This window comes from Chionomys nivalis, chromosome 3, assembly GCF_950005125.1.
Source record: "Chionomys nivalis chromosome 3, mChiNiv1.1, whole genome shotgun sequence".
NCBI lineage: Eukaryota > Metazoa > Chordata > Mammalia > Rodentia > Cricetidae > Chionomys > Chionomys nivalis.
In genome coordinates this window covers 66,000,834-66,024,672 of record NC_080088.1, presented here as the reverse complement: position 1 = coordinate 66,024,672, position 23,839 = coordinate 66,000,834, and the positions used below count along the sequence as shown (strand labels likewise).

Sequence of the window (23,839 nt, the reverse complement as noted above, 5' to 3'; positions counted from 1 at the left end):
TTCTCGATTGGAGGGAATCCATGCCTTGTATTGTAAACCTCGCCAGGCACTCCTGACTGGGAAGATGGGGACCCGAGAAGAAAGCCTACCAAGGCCACTTTTCCAAACCAGTATAATTCCCATCTAAGTACCCATCCATACATCCCCAGCTCAGCAGAGCTCCCATCTCTCATTAAAGAAGCTTCTTATTGTAGCAGAGGGGAGACCATCACAGAAACCCACAATTGGTCAAATACGAAAAGCAACTGACTAGTAGAGGGTGCATTCCAAACTGGTATATCTACAACCTAACCAATGACTAGTAGAGGGTGCATTCCAAACTGGTATATCTACAACCTAACCAATGACTAGTAGAGGGTGCATTCCAAACCGGTATATCTACAACCTAACCAATGACTAGTAGAGGGTGCATTCCAAACTGGTATATCTACAACCTAACCAATGCACCTACACCTCAGGAAATATCACAGATGAGTGGGGAGAAAGATTATATCAGTGGACCAGGATTTCTGCAGTGAAACAGTATCTTGTGTATACTGAGAGATGTACCCATTCAATCTTAATACTATGATCATCTAAAAAGGACCTATGCAATGACAACATGAGCTGACATTCCATCCTGGGTGGAGGAAATCTCACTTAAATCCATAGATAAAGAGCTATAGGCTGCTAAGAAAGAGAGAATCTTTTCAAGGAACAAGCTCCCTTAATGGTTATGGAACCCCAGAATAGTCATCACTAGACATATAGGTGCAACACTAAGTGGCCCCAGTAGGTGGTGATGGTGGGTGGGTGTGTGGGTGTATGAGAGAGAGAAAATGATTGATAAATTGATAGATAATAGATAGATAAATACATAGACAGACAGATAGATTCTCAATTAAAAAGTCATAAATCTGAAAGGGAGGTGGGGGGAAGGGAGAAGCTGGATGGAGGGAGGAAAGCAGGTAGAAACGATGTAAATAGAGTACTTGTGTATGTAATTCTCAGAAAAATATAAAATGAAGTTTAACAATATTGAGCCAAGGATGTCAACTACGTGAAATAACAACTTTACATGAATCAAGCTACTACCCCTTGTAGTTCCTGGAAAGTCCTGAATTAGTACCTGGTGAATGAATGTGAGTAAAACACTGATGAGACAAGACCCATGAATGTAAGTGGGGAAATAAGACAGGGATCAGGGAAACGGGAACTTTCAACTTGGCAGACAAAAGAGGTTGGTGACAGAAAACTGACATGTTTGCTAGTGTCACTCATTAAGTGACAATAAGAAAACACACTAAGAAAACACAAAGCAGATTGGGACCTTGAGGGAGATATAATTTCAAACTGAGGCAAGCTCTATTTGAGTGGCTTGTGGGAAAACTATAGAAAGATACTGGGATATAGTCAGACATGAAAGAGAAACTTAGACATGGTGTGAATCAGATAGAAAGCAAGTGAGCAACACCGGGGGGGGGGGGGGAACCATAGTTGATAGGAGAGAAAGGGGACACACAGAAGCAGAGACTATCTTTGTCAAGACTTACTATTCAACAACATTAATATTCAAAAAGACAACCCGGGTTTCGTGGACCACTGTCAACAAGCTCAAAAAACTCTGATAAATCACTCACTTGCAAAGGGAAGTACTAGAGAAAATGATTCAAAGAGTAACTTTGAGAAAGCAAGGAACTTCTCTGGGAAGCAGGTCTGTATGATGAATAGGGGCTTGCAGAACTCCAAGGAAGACAAAGAAAGCTACCATTTGGGAATTAGCAGAACGTGTATCTTTTCGTTATATTAATTTACTGACTGTAAAGTACACTTGTGAACAACACTATACTCAGAACCATTGAAAAACTAAACACAGCAAGGCCTTCAAGCACATAGCTCCCACGCTGTGAATCCTACCTGGGAATATGCCGGAATCAATTCAGATGAGGTCTAGACCAAGTGGAGACCTAATTTAGAAAGCCTGTGAAAACCTCTTATGAAAATCCAAAGAGTTAGGCTAACATTAAAAAATAATAAAATCCCTACTGTGAAATTATAAAGTTCTCGTCTCAAACCACATTCTAAGCAGCAGTTCTAAGGACAGCTAACCAAATATTACTATGCAGAGGAATAAAGTGATCTCCTAAAGGCCTCATACAAATACTAAATTCTAATGCCAACTGAAGATATTTTGGGGTTATCAGACCAAGCATGGGTTATCGTATTTTATTCTAAGAAACACTCTCTATAATGATATTGATATACTGAGATGTTTCTAAACTGGTAAGTTAATCAAGGTCAATATATTTCCTATATACAATGCAATCTCAAGTAACTTCAACCCAAATTTAAGCTAGGTGTTCTAATTCTCAGGCTAGAAAAACAAGGATATACAGTGTAAATCTCTCTCTCAGTCTTCAAGCTTGTTAACTGTATATCTCTAGAGAGGGGCAGAGCTACAGAATGGAAGCCACAGGATAGGAAATAAGGAAAAGCTAGACTGGAGGTCATAAGATACAGAATAAAGATAGAGCATTCTGGGATAAACCACAATTTTTGTTTTAAGATACCTAAAACCTTGGCATTCAGTGTTGTCCATAGAACATGTAAAAATTTCCATGAGTCTGGAATAGTCTTAATATGTCCTTGAAGGTAAAGTGATATGATGACAACCCTCAATGTCTTGTTTGCAAGTTAATGTTTGGATAACCAATGGGAGGGGCTGTTTCTTCCACTCTAAGCATTCCAAGGTTGCCTGCAGTTCCTCTAGGGTTGAGGCCCCATGAGATTCTCCCCTTCCATATTAGCATGTCTATTGGTATTGTCTCTATTCAGATTTTGTCTAGGCAACTATGTTCTTGAAACTTGGTAGGTATAGCTTCTCAACCCTGATTTATAAACATACTTTATATGGACTGAAAGATATATATACATATATATACATGTATGAACGTGCATAGAGTGTGTGTGTATGTGTATGTTTGTGTGTGTGTGATAATTAAAGAAATGGAGATAAAAACATCAACAGAGAGCATGGGAAGGGTTGGAGAAGGGAAGTGAAAAGGGAAACTAGTATAACCATATTTTAATTTCAAAAATATTAAAAAGTTTTTAAAAGTTTGAAACTACTAATCTACAGAACAATTACACATAAAAAGAAATAAACAGAGCTTTTTTTTTTTTTGTCCATTCTCACTCCCAAATTTAAGAAGTTTCCAAGAGAATCATTTTATATTAACACTGGAGGTGGGGGAATCAAAAGAGTTAACCACATATGGTATAGTTGGCCATTGGCCAAAATAAGATTCCTCACTGCTAAGTATTCAAATACAAAGCTGTTCCATGGATGATACTAGTAGTGTTCTAGCTCAAAGTTTCCTTAAGAAAGAAAAACAAAACAAAAACTCTTGTCTTCTGTGTGGATTTCTTCTTCAGTACTGGGGTAGATTATAAATAAACAATAGATATTTGTCAAATAGCTGAGAATGTAAATGAATGAAAAGAGGAATCACAGAGTTGCACATTTTGAGGCGATCACATGTCTTCTAAAGTCAGCTATATCCCTAAGACTACAATCACATTAATGGCGCACTGTCTTGCTTTGAATTGCACCATGTGTGGGGAAAAATTGATCTGAAAAATTTACCGCCAATTTCTGAAAGAAGAGCAGCACTGATGAAGATGTTGATGAGCACTGTTGAGTGTCCTCTCTTCCAGAACTACCTGTATTTATCTAGTTTTATTAGGCATATGTCATTTTCAAGAAAATTTATTCAACAAATTCATTTCCTGCGACACCCATGTGTTAAGCAATGTGTATGGATTGTATTTTACTACAAAACAGGCAAATAGCCACATTCCATTGATGGGCGCCATGATTTTATCAATCAACTAGCGGTATGATAAAGTCCTATGTACATTCTAACATCTACACAGGAATCATACAAATTATTTCTCCAAATATCCCTTATATTTGATACATGCTATGCAGCAGCCTCAACCTCATAATATCATGATAGTGTCTTCTAAAACAAGGAGAGTCTTTCTTAAGGAATAGCTAAAATGGACTTGTGTAGAACTGAAGTTCAGAACATTGCCTAAACTTATTTTCTGGCAATGTAAGATAGCATGGTCAGTGACTTGAAAAAAAGAAAGGAAAAGTTTAAATACCAGTAACACTTCCAGGAACAGATGATAAAAACTAAATATCACTGTAAGCAGTATTTCAATTAAAATCTTCAATTCTACATCCTCTAGCAGAGAGGCACAATCAATTTTCATAAACCATATAAAATATTAGGAGTTATGAAACTCAGAGGATGCCAGCCTTGATATATAATAAATGTTCTTTCTGTCACTTAACTAGTGATAAAAAATGTGCCTCAAGGGAGATCCCAAGGCCTGAGATATCTTGAGTTTTGATAATTTAGGAATGAATTTTCTCTCCAGCACTGTTCCATTTCATGTGGTATCCTGTACTTTTCCATGTTTCTAATGTCCAGTTTAAATCCACCTAAAATATGATATTCCTTGAATGGATGAGACTGTTCAACAGGTAGGGTACTTAACACCACGCATGATGACCTGTGTTATCCCCAGATGATAAAAGGCAAGAATGGCTGACTCCCACAAGTTGTCCTCTGACCTTGATACACACATAGCCCGTACCCCCCACACACACGCAAATAATAAACATGATATCATACACTGACTTAGTCAGAAATTCTTTTACTTCATTTCATCAGTGGCTCCATTCCTGTCAGCTTCATTGTTAGCATCTCATTGAGTTTCCATTGGTAAATAAATCAACATGTTTTCCAGTAAAAGAACAGCAACAACAAAATGTTCCCACAGTTTATTGTTTTTAATTACTCCAGCTTTGAGGTCCAAGCAAGTCTCTCTTGAATAGTTAGTGAAACTCTACAAAGTAAAATCACAAGAGAAAATTTTCAAAAATTGATCATTGCATGATCAATTATATTAATGTAGTTAAGGAAAATACAGGTAAGAAAGGAATTACACATATTTGCCAATTTTTCTTTCCATTTAGTATGCATAGAAGCTCTTATAAAACTTTAAATAAAGTCTATTGTTAAACTATTTTCTTAAAACTAATATAGAGACATCTTAGAATCCTCCATGAGTATTCTCCTACTTAGCTTCAGCTAGACAGAGCCAAGAGTTGTCTCATAGAGTCTCAACTGAGGGATTCCTTGGACCATATTATACCGTGGGGATATATTTGCGGTATTTTTTCTTGATTGTTAATTGCTGTAGGAAGGCCCAGTTAACTGTGAGTGGCACCATCGATAGGCAGGGGTTCTTGAGCTGTATAATAAAGCTAAATAAATAGAAACTAGGGACCAAGTGAGTAAGCACATTCCTCCACGGTTTCTGCATCAGTTCCTGCTTCCAGGTTCCCACTGTGCCTTCCCTCATGGATGAGCTACAAAAAGCCAGTTGAAATGAACCCTTCCCTACTAAAATTGGTGTCAGCCGGTGTTTTCACACAGCAACAGAAAGGGTATTCATAGCAGAAGTATGCATCAAGAATGATAGAGCTGAATCTCAGAATCCCCTTTACTCTAACTGGGAAAACTGAATGAGCTATGGAAGACAAAGGACAAGGTCAGTGGGGCTCGTTTTTGGCTGCAGTGACTTAGGACTGAATTAAAACCTTCCATTCAAATGTCTACAGGCAATAAAATAAACACAGAAGATGGTGGCATATCAACAGCTTTTGAAAAAGGAACTAGACAAGAATAAAGCTAACAGAGGAATAAAGTGTTGATAGAAGGCAATTTTTTAATTAGAACCAATCAATATTTTATTCCCCCACCACTTACAACCTCCCCCAGTAAAGTGAGACCAGAGTGAATATATTTCCTCAGGAGTATTTAACACCAAAATGACTTGCTGGTCTCAAATGTAAATGTAAGGACCAGACAGGATTAAATTTGAAATCAATAACAAAGGCTATTCCTCATTAACCCAACATTAAGAAACCAAAGTTGGTCAAAAGAAAAATGGGTCCTTTTCTGAACTGCTTACAACAGTAATCTCTCAGTTTGAAGTCAAACACATAAGACAATGTAACAAGGTTCCTTTTGCATCCATGCAGATGTACCTCCTCCCTAAGAAGTTACTCTGCTTGATAAAAAGGAAGCCAAAGGAAGCCTGTAACACAACCAAGCAAAGTATGAATGATGTGAGTAGCCATTAGGATTAAGTTGGGGAAGAAGGGAGGCCATAGGGTTCTACACATTTACTTAACAGCTACATATCAAATGAAAATGTATCAATGATATTTTGCTATTTTAATATTAAGAAAAATTAGGCTAAAACATTGATTTCCTGCCTTGCCCAAGATTTTCCTGTTTATGGAGCACTGTCCTTAAAATTTAACTAGTATTGAGTCTATGAGCACACTAGTCATTAATAGAAAACTGTGTTTGGATGAGGTTTTTCTGACCACCACTAAGGAGAGAGTTTGGTATGACAGAGTTCTTACCATCCAGGAAATCACACTCCAGAGGTAAAGACAGCACTTACACCATAATTACAAGATAAGGCAGAATGAACTGCACATAAGACGGGTACAAAGCCTGGGCAGGAAGTGATTCATGCCACCTGGGAGAAACTCAGAAGATCTGGCAGGAAAGATGGGAGTTGCGCAGAGCTGGAAATAATGGCAGCGCTGCAGCCGGGTGGATAAAGGCAAGAGAAAGGCTTCTGGATAAATACAGGATGGGTATAGAGGTTAACTGTACCCCTACAGAGAAAAACAAACAACGAGAAACGGAAAGACTGAAACAGATGGATGGAAAAAAATGTTCTACGACAGTGAAGAAGATTGCAGTTGACTAAAGAGGTTCGTGGCGAAGGTGGAGAAAGACTTGGTAATGCAAGCTGGTGAAGCTGTATGTTCAGCTATGCGTGCATTTTTTTGATTTAATTTAATTTTACATTCTAACCACTTCCCCCCCCAACCCCCCTTGACTTCCCACTCAGCCCACCTCCCATCCACTCTTCCCATGGAGTAAAGGCTCCCATGAGGAGTCAACAAAGTCTGGCACATTAAGTTGGGGCAGGACCAAGGCCCTCTCCCCTGCATTAAGGCTGAGCATGGCATCCCACCACAAAGAATGAACTCCAATAAGCGAGTTGATGGAACCAGATGCAGAGATCCACAACTATGTAAGCATTTTTAAAGGACAGACTGTGACTATGTATTAGATAATTACTCTTGAAATATAGGCATTCAAGAAGAAACTTTCTAAAAGAACACAGTGAACGTACAACTTAGAATGCAGTAATATATATTTGACTAGAGTTATATTACCTTGCTCGTAAGGACTTTCCAATTAGTTCTTATATGCTCATTCCCAAATAAATGGCACACCAAAATTCAGCAAATGTCTGGAAACTGACTTGATTATCACTATTCAAGTACAGTTCCCTCTAACAACTGCATATATTTCAGTATCAGCATTGAGCAAAAGCCCCAGAGATAGGTGTGGTATTGCAAGGAGGCATAGAATTTAGGGGAAGCCCAATCCTTTCTTCATCATTTTTAAATTTGTATTTTCTAATTTACCCATGACTCTCTCGTGAATGGGTTGACTACAATTAGTTCCTTTTTTCTCAATTTAGAGGAACAAAACGTTTAAATCCTACACACAGCTAGGTATACATCCCAAGACATGGGTCACAAATAGGCATCCACAAGGATACATTGTATATATCAAGGCCTGAGGCAAAATGTCTAACTAAACTGTCATTTCCCAAAACAGAATTTCAGACACCTGCCTGGAATCCAATAATGGACCAAGATATGTACAGTTGCTGCTCTCCAAACCTCACAGGTATACATCAGCTCAAGCAAAATCAGGTGCAAGTTGCAGGATTTGTGGGCAGCTAGAAACGCACACACATACACGTGCAAACATATGCCTCCCAACTTCTTGTCTGAGCAAAAACTACAGAAGACAATGCCCCCAGAACCATGTAAGAAAAGACAGAGGACGCCAGGAAGTGAATGATTGGAAACTCTCGCTCTTTACAGAAGGAAAATCAATCTCTAATCTCTCAGAGAAATGCCCTGTATATATAGGACTACCGGCATTGCTTCCTTTCCTAGAACTAGAAGATTCAGAGTGATCACTCACATACCATTTCACCCTTCTTCATGACTGCACTTTGGTTACAAAAATCCAGCCCAGTTTTCTTGAACAACAGAACATGATGGGAGCAATTCTATTTCTGTCCATAGGAGACTTGGGTTTCCTTAGAACTTGAGATTCCCTTTACTTCTCAACATTCTTTTTTTATTCAGACATAGAAAAACTTTCTTACACCTCCCTGGAGTAATTTTTGGTCCTTTAAAAAAAAAAAACCCTAACACCACTGAATAGATATTCTTTAAAAAAAAAAAAAAAAACCCTAACACCACTGAATCGATATTCTGTGGGTAGAACAGGTAGAGTTCTTTGCCTTAAACGGAGTCAACTTCTATTCTCACCAGGCGATTTGTATACACACCCGAGTTGGGGTACTTACATTTTGTCCCTCACTTCTCCATTTTGCAAATTAATTCTGACCTGAGGCCACTGTAAGATTATCTGGTTCATCATCAGAATCCCCTAAATTAAAATACAATAAATACATAAATGACAAACGCAATAAAATTAAAATCTTTTCTGGAAATTTTCATCTGCTCTTTTTCTCTTTATAACAACTTACATAAGATCCCAGGTTTTCTCTAGTGAATCTCATCTGTGCTTCATTTCAATCCCATTTGACCTTAGCTTATAAAACATAGCAAACACTGTAGCACATTAGGTTTTATTTCAAATCCTGAGTGAGACAGAATAACCCCCAAAGTGAAGTAAGAACAAACAAAGACTGATATTTTAGACAAAGATATCTTTGCTAGCAAATCACAAGTAATTAAAGCAAGGGACACACAAAACAGCACCTTAACAAAACAAGCCTGTCCTTCCTAATAAGCAGGGAGCAGATTCATGGTTTATGGCTCCAGTCATGGGTAGTTTTTCTCCTATGGAGCAAAGAGCCAGAGCAAATGGCCTTCCGAGCAAACAGATCTTTAGCTATGCTTCTTGTTTTCAAAGAAGAAAACCAAGGTTTATTTCAAGCTGTAACAGCACAGAATGGACACGAGATTATGAAAAACAAACCTAAATTAAATCTAGAATCTAACCAACACTGCAAAGTTAGAGACCCTGACTTGGAGGGCCTTACTGTCCTAATGCGGAGAGTGGAGACACTAACTGAAGGCCCATTCTTTGCTGAGCAGGCTGTTGAGACATCTCAGTGGTTCAGAAAGCAGTCTCTGTTCTTACAAAAGATGGGGCTTGATCCCAAGCTCCCACACGATGACTCAAAACTGTCTATAACTCTAGTTTCTGAGGATCCAAGTCTCTTCTGGCCTCTGGGGGCTTCTACAAACGTGTGGTACCCTTTACATACACTTAATCCACACAATACACTTAAAATTAAAAAAAGCTAAGAACTGTACATAAACTCCAACTAAGAGGCATTAATCTACCTGTGGCTAGAAGGAGGGAGTCTGAGGTATATAAATACTACACACTGATCAAAGGCAAATAACAGACAAATAAGTAGCCTTTGCAAAGAATATCTGTTCAATGTTGACTGTGTCCAGACAAATAAGCTTAGTCTAGACTCACTTATGTAACTCCATATTCTAAATTGTTAGTGAAAACTGTAACTCACAAGCATTTTGGAAAGCACTCTAATGTCTAGCTTCACTGGAGGCAGCTTAATCCCCAAACCCTTTGGGCTCCGTTTCTTGTTGAGTATTGTTGTAATTGAAAGTATATTGAGATAAGCTGGTCTTACTCCAAAACATGGTTGTAAAAGTGGGGGGTCATGTCATTGTATTTATCAAATAGTCCCTGGGAAAACCCAATCAGAGACAAAAAAAGAGGGGGGTGGTTTGCAAATAATGGGATTTCTACAAGAACTTTTGCTCTTGTAGACTGGGAGACTTTTCAAGACAACCCTAGCAATCCTTCCCACTACTCTCGGATTTCAAGGCCTTGGGGTCCAGCCATGGCCTTGCCATGCTTCCTCTGTCACCCTCTCCTGGGGCTGCCACTGTTCTAGTTTTCTTTGGGGTCTTCCAAGAAACAAAGAAACGTTGCCCTCCTCTGCCTTGAACATCTCAGCCTTCCACCCTTTTCTGTTTGTCTCATCTTTTAGAACTCAGCTTAGACAATACTCCAGGAGAGAGGTATGATGTAAGGAAAAACTAGATAGACTATCCCAATTTCACAGTCAGCAAACTGAGGCTCAAAGGGATTAATAAGCACACTTAATGTTCTTAAAAATAACACCCAGAATTCATATTGACATCGCAGTCTACAGTTCATCTGTCTAATAGTTCTGCTATGAGTTAAATGGTAACCTAAACAAAGAAAGAAGATTTAAAAAGCTAAGAGAATAATCATGCAAGGCTATGATGAATTCAATAACAGCCACATGACTCTGGAAAACATCTGAGAAACTTTTGAAGCAAGTGTTTATGTTTACACTCAAGAAAGTCTGCCCAGTGGGCCCAAGTCTCCCAAAGGATCCTCTGCTGCTCCCAGGGGCACCAGTAGCTGTCTCTGAGGCTCCTGACATACAAAGGGAATCCCAGCCAGGAACCTGGCCCAGAGCAAGATAGCCTTGGGATGCCTCCTCGGCACAGAAGATCCCCATCAGCTTTTCCACTTCACTCTTCTTCCTTGGGGACTTTAGACCACACACAGGGCACAGAGCAAAGAAACCAGGCAATCATTCTCTACTCTTCTTGATCTAGGACTGAGATGTCTTTCCAGAATACTTTTCCAACTTCGCAAAGCAATTAAGTTATTTAGAACCAGAACCTCTTAGCTCGATGGAGTAGCAGACGAAAACAATGGGGCTTAGTGATGACTTAGCCTCCTTCTGATTACAGTAGCCAGAACCAGTCTCACCAGCACACTGAGTATGGTGTTCTCAGTTTTCTATGATTGGGGGGCAGGGGGCTGGATTCACTAATGCATTGCTAAAAAGATTGAAAAGGAACGTTTGGAGAAACTGTAAATCCCAAAGTTACTTATAAAATGTTTGCTATAGTGTCAGGCATGGTGGCACACCTCTTTAATCCTGGCACTAGAAAGGCAAAGTCAATAAGATATCTATGAATTCAAGGACAATCAGAGCTATATAATAAGACCCCATCTTAAGAAAACAAAAACAAACAAACAAAAAACGGTTTATTATATCTGGTTATTTTAAAAACATTTGACAGCAAAGGTTCCTTCTCTCATAGGCTCTCAGGTGCTGACTTTGGAGGCTGAGCCCCATAGACACAGTGCTTCTTTTCTCTCGAGAAGGAAAGTTCCATAGATCCACAAGCAAGTCATTAGCTAAAGGTCAAAAGTGTTACCAAGGATGGCTATCTGTCTAAGAAGGCTGTGCTGGGAGGCCTCATACAGTCTGCAATAATCTCACAGCGACACAATAGCAAGCACCCCGTAAAATGAAGCTCTGGAGGAACAGACAAGATCAATCAATCATGATTCAGACTATTACAGAAATATCAACACACACATACACATACCTGTTCACTAGGAATAGAACCAAACAGCACTGTGCTCCTAAACCTGGGAGGATTTCTAACAATCCAGATTTATGAGACAAAATCCTTGTTTCTAAAGGTCTAAAAATATTCCTAGTGCTTTCTCAACTACAGAGGCTGCCTCATTTCCTGCAAACTGTTTTCCTAATTCTGTTCAAGAATATCAACTTCATTAAGACATTAAAGATTGAATCCTGTGTGGGGACTTGATGAAAGGAAGCCAGACATCACAGTAGCTACTGTTCTACAATGTCCTTACAGAGGGGATAGCAGTTGCTGGTGAGAATGTCCTGCCATATAGAAATGGGATTTAAAAAACAGTAAACATCACTTTAAACAGAAAGACATCAGATAAAATGAAAAATTGGCTTACTGAGTATGTCTTTAACAAACATCAAACCAAATATCATCTGATTAGACTGATTTTGCATTTCAGACATAAGCCTTTTAAAAGGAAAATGCAATAAAGGTATTTGCTGTAAATGTAAAATCGCATGTGTCAGACTATACGTACTTTAATTTGTAAAAGTCTACTTTCCGTTCGACAGACCCCAGGAGTAAGCATTCTTTCGCCCCTTGGGTATATATTCTTAAAGATTTTCTTTTTTCGTGAGGCTTTCTTCCTTTGCATGGAAGGATATTTTTAGATGTTTTGGCAAGTTTGATAGTAACATGTTGAATGAGTGTGCTGCTACATGCTATTTTAAACATCTGCCAAAGGAAGCTGGAAGAACACTGACGTATTGTAAACAACTATGATGATTTTATGGGAGAAAGAAAAAGGCTCAGAAAAATAAGAAAATCAACGAAATGTGGTAAAACTACAATCACTTCTCTGATCTAATTTATTACAGATGTGATCATACTACGTCGTTTTTAAAAGGGAAATGGTGTAAAAAACCGAGTGCTTTAATTAGGGAAAGTGTTCTTTGTGGTTTAGGGGAGGGATTTTTTTCCTTGTTGGTGTTTTTGTTTAATAGCTTAAGGGAAAGGACTCAGTTACACAGGGAAGCAATAACGAAAACAAATTTACAGATTTGACTTTGATCACACAGATTTTAGATTTATCTAGTCACTCCGTACTTTCCAGAGAGAACGCCATTTGCAAAATGATAGCGACCCTGGACAACTCCCAAGCACCTTGTCCACTCTGACAAACAGCAGCAATTCCACCTTGTCTTGATAGGGCCTACTACCGGTGTCTATTGAGTCAGGAGGAAAATACCTGAGACTGACTGCGCCTCTTGAAAAGAAAACAAAAGCCAGACATAATAACCCATGGCTATGGGGCAGACTAAAAGCCCAAGTGCAGTGAATTAGGCATTGCCCACATTTCAGCCACTACTGCAGCAAGTTTGGCTCATACAGGTACTTCACACCAAAGGAATGTCTCCGATAATGACCATCGCCATTCTCTATTAGGAAGTGAAAGAACAGAAATGTTCGAAGGGCTTTTTCATGGTCCAATAGACTCAGACAGCACGGCAGTTCAGGGTCTCCAACATTTCATTTTTCAAAGAACTACAACCCACACAGTGAACAAGTTGTTAACAAGACCTGTCCTGGTTTCAGGCTTTCACTATCTCTTCTACTTCAGTGATTCATGCTGGCTAGAGGTGACAGTAGTCTCAGAACTACCATTGTTAACCTTTACTGAGTGACCTCTACATTGTGCATTCTGATTGTGAAATAATATGGATAATCCTACTATTGCTCCCAATATCTATCAGTTAAAAAACTTATTCCCATCAATTGACAGCAGACACCCACCTCTCCTGCTAATTTTTTCTGTTATACTGCAAATAGAGCAAACCAAAATAAATGAATTGGAGTTACTTCCAGTCTCAATTTTGTCATGCTCTAGGTTTGTGCCATGGCCCTTGTATTTCTCATCTCTTCAAATCAGGATTCTGGTGTGCGATCCCAGAGTACACCAGCACGTGATGCCCGAGGGACTGTGCTCTCAAAACACAGCCGCACTTGAAGGCCCTGTGAGGCTCTGCCTTGCCAGTTTCCATGTCTTCAGTCTGCATTTCTGGGCGCTTAAAAACAGAGCCATTGTACCATGATGAGTTCTAGATCCGCGATGTGTTTGTGTGGTTTCGGCTTTTTTTTTTTCCAGACTAGAACTTGGTGAACTTAGAAAAGAAACAGGGAGATGTTCACTGTGTCTGCCCTGAAATCCAAACCACAACCATGCCCTTGCCCATTAAACACCTAGCTTAAGTTGGTGCCTCTGCTGAACTCTCCTAGAAAGTCTGGCCCCTGGAATGTGTGTCTCAGTGCTAGAAGCTCACAGTGGAAATTTCTTCCTAAGGCAAGTTTTTCCCCTTCATCACTTTCATGTGTAGGACTCAGTTTGCCATTCAGAAGGACTTGGTTTGGAGCATGAACAGTTTTGAATGAGAACCCAAATATTAGGTGACCGCACCATCAAAGCACTTACAAAATGGAAAACAGTTCCCCTCTGTTGGTGCTGAGCAGCTTCCACTGGATCCACTGAAGAAGGAGCCTCTGCAGAAGTGCAGTGTGGAAGGGGCCAGCTCAACAAACAGTCTCATCTCACAGCATGAGAATCATGGTCACCGACATAAAATCAACACATTAATTATTTGGCTTTGATAGCAGCAATAATAGCACAACTATCATCTTCCCCTAAAGCTCTTCCACACCCACACCTCCGTTTCTGCAGAGTTAAGTAGGTTTTGCAACAACCCAAAGTCTTTGGTGTATGAATTCACTCCTTGTGTCCTTTTACTAAAGAATGCCTTAGCAATTCCTACAGTCTTTCTGCTAGGTTGTCATGTGACCCTTTAGCTAAAGCAAGTCAGTCACCAAGATCCTCAAGATGAACACTGAGTGTGTAAACAAGAGAAGCAGATTAAATGAGCACCAAAGCAAACAGTAAGCCCAGAGAATCCCCTGTTTTCTAATAAGGCACTAAGGAGAGAACCTCAGGAAACAGTACACAATCCACCCCCCCCAACACACCAAGTCATGTTAACTGTTCATCTACAAATCACCATCTGCAAACTGAGTTTATCGCATCCATTCACAATTATGTGCAACTTATTACTTCTATTAGCTTGTTAGCTGAGAAGGTCAAGTAGCATCGCCTCATAAATACCACATAAGTATCCCAACCATCGTGCATCCTCCACTCCAGAGTCGGCGTATGTGAGTCACATTGGGTCTAGAGCCTTCAAGACCCTTGCAGACTACATAAGCCCGAGAGGAAGGTTCCAAAGGATCTCTGCACAACAAAATGAGGGATTTATACTGCCCTTTGAAATGAAATGTTCAATATGCAGAGATAATTCTGCTTTTCTCTTCAGTCTCCACTTCACCAAAGGCACAGGCCATATTAACAGGATGTAAGAAGGAAAGACTTTGGCAACTGCTGAGATGGGACCATCAACGGTTTTGTTTACTCTTGAAATCTGCCGCTTTGCGGCCCTCAGAGAATAAGAAAACGAGACACAAATGGGGTGAGGAATGTCAGGGAAAGTCAATGAAAGTTAAAGCGAAGTACCCACCCTCCCAAAGCTCACTCTCAAAATCTTAACTTATTCTGAGCCTCACACTGGATCTAACTTACACACTTCATTTGTGGAACTCAAGAGAGTGCCAGAGTCAGAGTTGCTAACAGAATAAGGTAGTCAACTCAACAACAGCCAGGAGCCCTGTTCACCCACCCTTCCTTCAGCTATGAGCACTGAGGGTGCAGTAGACTACAACTGTCTCCCTGGCCACACCCTAAGGCACCAACTGGAGATGTGCTTTTGATATCTCAAGGTGTAACACTGTCCTAGCTTATGGTGGGACTCGTCCTCCTGACAGTGAAGGTATCCAGTTTTCCTTCGCTCAACAGAGGCACACGAGGGACCATGTGGACCTGAGTTAGCTTCAGAAAGGCTCTGCCATAGAAATGTCTGAGAAGCCAACTTTTCTTTACACTCTCTGAAGCCAAACTGCAGATATCACGTCATAAAAGTGACTCCAAAGTGTTAGTGTGCAGAGACTGGTAATGGGACAGAAAGTTCATAATAAGAGCCCGTGGTAACCATCAACTGGTTGGGAAGGGGTCCTATTAGAAAGGAGCACACGAGCACGTGAGAAGATGGAAAACTGGTCAACTGTGATGGTTTAAAAGGTAAAATAGCATAAGCTTGTTGAAGACAGAGAAAATCGAAATAATACTAAGTTCATCTAGTATCCAGTATAATTCCTAATCCTCTGCCATGTGTGGTTATGAGGAATATAAAGAACTTTAGTCATCTTAGAGTTCTCCATAGATAGAAGGATGGATGGGTGGATGGATGGATGGATGGGTGGATGGATGGATGAATGGATGGACAGACGGATGGATGGAAGGATGAACAGAACAATGGGTGACAGGTAAAGAAATAAATGAGTTAATGAACACATCAGTCACTGCCCTCCAGGACATTTAAAGATTTCGGAACCTAGGAGCATCTATACAAGTGGCCCTCATACTAGTCAAACTGTGGACTTATGAAAGCAGAAAGTGTTTTCCCGAATTTGAGAAAAGCTATTAACTGACACAGGGCTGTTGAAAGAGGATGGACCAGCATGGAAGAAAGGAATTCTAATTCCCTTCCATGAGCAATTCCCAGGAGTTTTTAAGAAAGGGGATGGGAGGATGTCAGATTTTGGGGAGCCCACTGTTCCAGCTGCTACTGACCTGGTCTCCGCCTCACCGGCCTCTTGCGGCCGCTGCAGAAGCGCACTTTGCTGAACACCCCGAGGACATGCCTCTCACACAGGGAGCGTCCGTCTTTGCTGGGGCTGGAGCGGCGCTTGGAGGCTGACACCCGGTCGCTGTTGGACTCCCTCGCCTGCCGCTTCTGCCGGATCAAGGAGCTGGCTATCGCTGCAGCCATAGCTGCTCAGCGCGGGCCCAAGGCCCCGGGCTCCACAGAGCCCTCGGGTTCCTGCTCTGCTGGGGTGAGGGAAGGACCTCGAGGGCCTGGAGGGATGGGGCAGGCGCAGGGAGGCAGTGCTAATATTTAAGGAGGTTGCAGTATTGAAAACCTGGAGCCCAAAAGGTTAGTCAGAGTCTGGGCAGTGGCAACAAAATGTGTGAAAATCCAGATGTAAACTTCCCCAACCACTGGCGGCAGGGGCGGGGCGGTCCCAGGCCTTCTGGCGAAGTAGACGTTTGTACCCCAAACTTGCACCCTCAAGGCGATCCACGTCCAAAGGGCAGTGAGGAGTTTGGTCACACTGCGTTCAGGGTACCAAGTGGAGAATGGGAAAAGATGTCCAAAATAACAAGCCGTGCCCCGGTTGGAGAGGCTCAAGCGTTGTAAGGTGTCCAAAGTATTCCTACACATACATACATAGAAAACCCGTTTACAAGGCAGAGTCTGTACCGAGGCGAGAAGCGTGCCCCTGGCTTTTAAAAAATAATAAAGAAAAGAACATACTAAAAAGTGACTAAAACGTTCCTTTAGAAAATGAGCCACCAACCGCGACAGAGAAGAGAGGAAGGCAGCAATTCAACTCCCTGTGGCCCGCGGTTCTGGCGATTAGGAGGTCCGTCCCGGCTGGGTGAGGTCTACGGAAGGCATCGCACCGGCTGCGGTTCTCCAGGGGCCGGCCTGCCTCCCCACTTCTGGAATTCCAAGAGGGAGGCGAGAAGTGGGAGCGGTTAGCTAGACTCAGGGTTGGGGCGCGGGGAGGGGGCAGCTGTTTCCAGCTGCGGTGAGTGCGCCTCTCCTCCAGCAGCACTGCAAAGAAAGCGGGAGACGAGGGGGGGGGGGGGGGAGGACTTGCAGGAGGGAGGGAGATCCTCGAGGGCCAAGCACCCTGGGGATCTGCGGGGTCCCGAGAGCGGGAGCTCTCGCTCTCTCTGCCTGCGTACCGGCACGAGACGGGCACAGTTGGTGATTATTTAGGGAATCCTAAATCTGGAATGACTCAGTAGTTTACAGAAGCCCCTCCAAAGGCAGAGCTGCCGAAGGTGTCCTCCTCAGCTCGGCGCCCACACGCCTTTCACCGGAGCTCCCCGCCACCGTGCGCCCGGGCAGCCGCACCGAGCCGGTCTCTGCACAGACTGCGAGCGAGCCGGGCAGCAAGGGACGGGCGCCCTGGCGGGCTCGGGATCAGGTCATCGCCACGCTGCCCGGACCCCAGGCTCGCTACAGCTGTCGGCAGCTCCCGGCCGCAGCTCAGATAGGGGTTACCCGGCCGATGCTGGGCCGCTCGTTCGGTCCCGCGCTGCCCATCCCGGCCGTGGAAGGAAGTGACCGCGCGCTGCGAGCCCCCGCGCGTCCGCTCGGGTGGGGCGGGGGCTGGCTGAGGGCGACGTCGGCTCGCGGCGGCTGCGGCTCCGGGTCGCAGCTGCCCACCATGGTCTGGCGCCCGGGCGCACGCAGGGTCCCTAGGCCGCCCTGGGCGACGGCGGGAGGCGGCCGTGCACGCCACCTGGGCTCCCCCGGCCAGGCGCGGACTCAGGGGCCAGGGAAGCGAGGCAGGTGAAGGCGGCCACCAACTCGCCTAACTTGCGGCGCCGGGGGCGACTGGAAGCCGCGGGAGCGCGGGGCGCCCCCCGCCGCCTTCCCTGGACCGGGAGGGGGCGCTCAGGGCGGAGTCCCACTCATTGGCAGAGGTTTCTGGGCGCCTCCGCGGGCTATCTCCGTCCGAGCGCTAGCTCCGCAGGAAACTCCCGGCAGAGGCGACAGCCGCCGAGACAGCGGGTGGGACAAGGAGCCTGAGTTGCTCAGGCTCCTGGAGAGCAGGAAAGCCTCCTGGTGGGACTGAGTTGGGGGCTGGGCTGGAGGAGCACTGCAAAGCGTGGCGCTTAGGTCCTGCTCCCTTTCCTCGCGCCCTCTGCTCCCAGACTCTCTCCTTCCTCCCCCCCCCCGTTCTCCCCCCTCTCTGTCTTCTGTCTCTCCCCTTTTCTCCTCTCTACGCAATCCTACGTGATTGAGGTTTGGATGAGAAATTCTCAGAGGCTGAGTGAGGGAACTGCAGCTTGGGTCTGCTGTGTCCGGTCCCTCCCCCTCAAAGAGAAAAACAACATCCACCAGCTTGTTGAAGGACCCTGGATGGCCAAAGATGAGATGGTGCAAGGAGCAGGGAGATGCAATCTGTCCTCTCTCTAGTGACCAAAAATATATAGCATTCTTCAGGAAGGAAGGAAGTCAACACTGGAGAAAGTAGCAATGACCTCCTGTTCACCTATGTTGCCCCCCACCCCCGACCCTGGGCGCGCGCACCCCTGCCACATTTTGGAACAGCAAACTGTTTCCATCTCTTTGGAACCCAGATTTCTTGTTTCTGTCGGGAAAGCTACAAAGCAGATTCAGTGCCTAGAAAGGTCTCAGTAGGCAACCTGCCTCGAGGGTGAATAAAGGTGGGATGCTAGATTGATGTGAACAAGGGCAGTAAACAACATCACTGAGTGCACGCTTGTCTCCAGAAAAGCTTGCCCTGCTCCTGGTAGCGAGCATCAAAGGAAACACAGCATTGGAGATTCTGGAAACCTGTGTTCACCCTTGGTTCAGGCTGTGGTCTGTCTGGGAGAGCCCCTTAGTAATGTTTGCATTTTCTCTCCAACCGGTCTTCAAATAGCACCACTCTCTCTTCATTCAGTGGGTGATCTGCAAGTGGAGACTGAAGTTTTCTCAGAGGTTGGGGGAAAATACCAGCCCTGCACCCTGCTGAACATGGACCCAAACTCAGAGGGACCCGGGGGTTGTCTAAATATAAGCACAAATGTGCTGGACTACCTGAGATTCACTTGGGCCATGAGAAGGGCTGAGGTGTGAATCTGACAACCCAACCAGGTGTCTGGCCTTCCTGACTACTGGGTGGGCAAAGCAAAGACTGGTGTGACAGACAGTTGAGAGGAGTATTAAGGAGGGACGGTATGGGAGGAGGGGAGAGTATGAAGCCATTGCAGCAGCCCAGTTTGGCTGGCTGGGGATGATAGATTCATTCCTGGAATTTGAACAACACCAATCAAGATAGGTGAAAAAGATGCACACTCCAAAGTACATCTGACAAGACAGGGATTGCTTGAAATCAACTGGCAACACAGCCAATTAGGAAAATGTTCAATGTCCACAAATAAAATTATTATTTTCTTTCCTTGGCTACAGGAAGGCTTGCCTCATTTTTTCAGCAAGGCAGGCACAGATAGTACTGGCTGGCTTTGGGGAGGACCCTGTCTTTGGCAAATCAACACCCCAACAGTAAAAGGTCATCTAAGGGGAATCTCAAGAGTAAACAAGAAGGCAGAGACTATAAAGAAGAACTAAGGAAATCAGCTCAACTTGGTCCCTTTCATTCTCACAATGAAGATAATGATCCCCATCTACCTCACAGAACAGAATGTGCATATGTAAGCATTTTGACAACAGGGAAACACCAACTGAATGACAGAGTTGATGGTGGTGTTTTGAATACCTCTGATTCACCTGAGATGTTTGCTATAAAGATGCAAATTCCTAAGGAGAGGCTCTGAGAATATGAAACAGAAATCTCTATGATTGGAACATATACTTTGTAATTCTTAAAAGCTTCTCCACATCTCAAAATATAACTGTGTACCGTATACATGCAATACATACAGATAATATTGGAAGAATACAGCAAGACTCTCAAAATTAGTTACATTCCTCCAAAACTGCAGTCCTCCGCCCCTCTTTTTCAAGCAGGATTAAAAAAAGACATGTCTTCTCAAATCTTTACTCTTTAATGGGCTGTGGACAGTCAAGGTATCTGATGGAGAGGAAATACACCTAGAAGCAAAGTTGTAGAGGAAGAAAAGAGGAATCAGCTCCTGCTAGTTGAAGTCCTCCTGTCTTGACATGCTGTTATCTATTATAGGATGGAAAGACTAAATATCTTTTCAACGTCAGGTCTCTGAGAGACACATTAGCCCTGTCTTGGATCTCTATTAAAAAGAATGGGGTGTTTGGGTTTCAATGAATGACAAAGACATGGCATTCCCTTGCACTTCTGCTACTGTTGATGCATTTTTAAAAAGCTATTCTGTCCTTAAATGTTTCATCAGCACTACCATCTGCTTCACTTCCCCAGTGGAGAAAAATAGATACACAGAAATCTGAAAAACCTAGGTCCTGAGTTCATGAAGGTTGAACTCAGAAGAAATATGTAAATGAGGTCTTTATGAATCAATTCAAAGCTTCTATATCTATTTCACTGAATTACAACCTTTGCCCAGTGCTTTTCTGGGTATGTTCAGTAACTCTGCCTTTACCGATGAGAAGATACATCAACCTGCTGATGGTTGAGATATCTCAGAGCTATACAAATCCCAATTTTTCTGCTATCTTTCTTAGGATAAATGAAGAATGTCCCTTTCTAGTTTTGAAGACATCATGAGTAGGAAAAGTTTTAGTTTGGAGAAAGTTGCCAAATACACATCAGAAGAATTCTTACATAGCTATATTTATATCTCTTACCTCCAGTCAAACAAAATATAGACAGTATTAGTCATCTCCATATTTTAAAATTAAAAAAAAACATAGAGAGATTTAATTGTCTTTGGCTTGCTCACAGACCAAATCTTCCAACTCCCAAATCAAAGTAGGATAACCTCCCACATCCATTTTAAACACGGTATTGAGTACACCTGGTATTCAAGATACAGTGTCAGTAACCCAAGGGAATTACATACACTTCTACAATTCCCTTGCCACCAACAAACTTAAAGTCTATGCCACTGTGTACATTGAACTTTTCTTTCTTTTTTTCTTTCTCTCTCTATTTTTTTTCCATTTTGGCTTTTTAAGTCAGGGTTTCTTTATGTAGCCCTGGCTGTCCTAGAACTTGCCTCTATAGACAAGGTTGGCCTTGAACTCAGAGATGTGCCTGCCTCTACCTCCTGAATGCTGGTTTATCATCTATTTTCAGTAAGATACTGGATCAGCTCTCTGCGCTACAGCTGCAGCACAGGTGAATGAGATCCACCCTCACAGCTCTAAGCAAGGTCACGTAATACCAAAGACTGACAGTGACATGCGGTGTAAGAAAGAGAATGCTATCCTTTTGCTGCCCATCTGATCAAGTCCCTGCTCTAACATGCAGACCTTGCAGAACCCTGATTCTGAGATTCATGCACATTATCACTCACTCCCGGGCAGAAGGTGTTTAACAGAGACTGGAAAGCTACATGAAGTGAGTGATTAACCTTGTGATGACAGGCATAATGCTCATCAGTAAAATACTGTCATTGTCCTTGTCTGTTGGAAGCACAAGAAGGCCCACCTCTCTACATCCACCATCCTTCTGGGAGATTAGTCCTTTAACTCAAAGTTCAGAAACATAGGCAAGCTGGTCTTGACCACAGCAGGCTTGCCAGGTACGCAAACTTGTCTCTAACCATTTGTCTTGGACGGTTCCAGTACTTGAAGCAGCTTCACCCTCTCAGAGGGTCAATTAAAGTAGGCTGGCTGAAGCAATGTAAACAAGTACTGTCTAATCATTTGTGAATTTCTTTCTGTAGCAAGTTCATTCTTGCTTTGTTATTTTTTTATTCAATAGTTTAACAATGGAATCACCCTGTGTATATGCATGTCTATTTTGGACATCTTTCAAGACAGGAAAGGAGAGGTCTTGTTTCTATTTATGACAGACAAAGAGGAATGCCTTTGCTGCTTAAAAAGAGAAATGTTCAAGTTTTTAATTACATCCGTTTTGATGAGAAATATTAGGGCTAAGTGTCTTGAATACCTCTAAGCGCATCACAGTTACTGACACACTGAGTCCTTGTGACAGTCCTCTAAGGTGGGCTTGTCATAATGAAGAAACCAGACGCAGGTCAAGTTGCTTAACTTAGGACACACAGATTAGTGTCTGAAAAGTTTGTAGAATACAAATCTGTTCATTTTCAGAGGTTCTCTTTTATTATGATTTTGATATTGTATGCCAATAAAAACAATGTCATTAACAAGTATAAACATGCAATGAATTTCACATTTAAGAATATAATTGCCGCCGGGCGGTGGTGGCGCACGCCTTTAATCCCAGCACTTGGGAGGCAGAGGCAGGTGAATCTCTGTGAGTTCGAGACCAGCCTGGTCTACAAAGAGCTAGTTCCAGGACAGGCTCCAAAGCCACAGAGAAACCCTGTCTCAAAAAACCAAAAAGAATATAATTGCCACTTCTGTTACCCCACTGTTACCCCACAGTTTTCTATCTTTTTTTTTTTTTTTTTTTTTTTTTTGAGAAAGGGTTTCTCCGTGTAGCCCTGGTTGTCCTAGAATTCACTTTGTAGACCAGGCTGGCCTCGAACTCACAGAGATCCGCCGCCTCTGCCTCTCGAGTGTTGGAATTAAAGGTGTGCGCCTCAATACTTGGCTACCCTTGTTATTTAATGTTGAGCACTAATCTTCCATGTGTTTTCTCACAACAACTAAAAAACTTGCAACTAAAGTGAAGGAGGTAATTATAACCTGATTTCATAAACGAACACTTAGTGGAATAGCTTCCCAATGTCACACAATGAAAATCTAGGAGTTACACTCAGGCCTCCTAGCCTTGATGTCTACCCTGTCCTAATTGTAACCACACAGAGGGGAACAATGGGAATTCCAAGCATCCTTGAAAGCACGGGTCTCTGCCACAGTTTTAAAAATCACTCTCGAGGGATTGCTGTTTGCTGGGCAGAGTGGGCACAGCACAAGCATCCTACATTCTGTCCTGTTCAGGTGTGACCCCCTCTGAGTTGGAAAGCTAAAGTGATGGTCTGTTTTTTTCCCAGTTTTGGTTAGGAGAGTATCCTTTGGAGTTTCCATTGCCTTCGTTGCTGTTCTTAAATAATGCACACTGCACACTGCTCTGTCACATCCACACACATAACTGTCTTCCTTCCCAGGTAGACTGAGGTGTCACAACACCGCCGCTGGTGCGAGCCAGTCCCTCTGTACAGGGTGTGAGCCACAAGGATGGGGTTCTGTCAATTTTGATACTCCCAGTGTTTGAAATGCATAGAAAACATTCATCAAACACTCAGATGATGGGATTAATTCATGCACCCAATAGCTTTTTGGTTGTAGCTCAGTGTAGGAGCCATGCTGAGTGCGTCTGAGATCTTAGGTTCACTCTCTAGTGCTAATATGAAATTCATCCTACCACTCACGTATCTTTTAAAGTCAAATAGATACATAAGTCTCCTAAAGAGAATCGAGGTTCCCAACATATTCCCAAGTGGAC

At 42.8% G+C, this 23,839-nt stretch overlaps 1 protein-coding gene across 3 annotated transcripts in view; it reads right to left on the bottom strand.

Moving 5' to 3' along the window:
* The window catches only part of Fgf12 (fibroblast growth factor 12), a 539,239-nt gene that overhangs the window by 243,899 nt on the left and 271,501 nt on the right, over nt 1-23,839 (bottom strand). Inside the window, exon 1 of one of the 3 annotated variants that reach the window (XM_057765080.1) lies at nt 16,335-18,351. The exons of the other annotated variants lie outside the window; for them this stretch is intronic. Coding sequence (XP_057621063.1) covers nt 16,335-16,533 — 199 coding nt within the window. The 5' untranslated portion in view covers nt 16,534-18,351. Of the gene's footprint in view, nt 1-16,334; nt 18,352-23,839 lie in introns of those variants that run through there. 3 annotated transcript variants of the gene reach the window in all.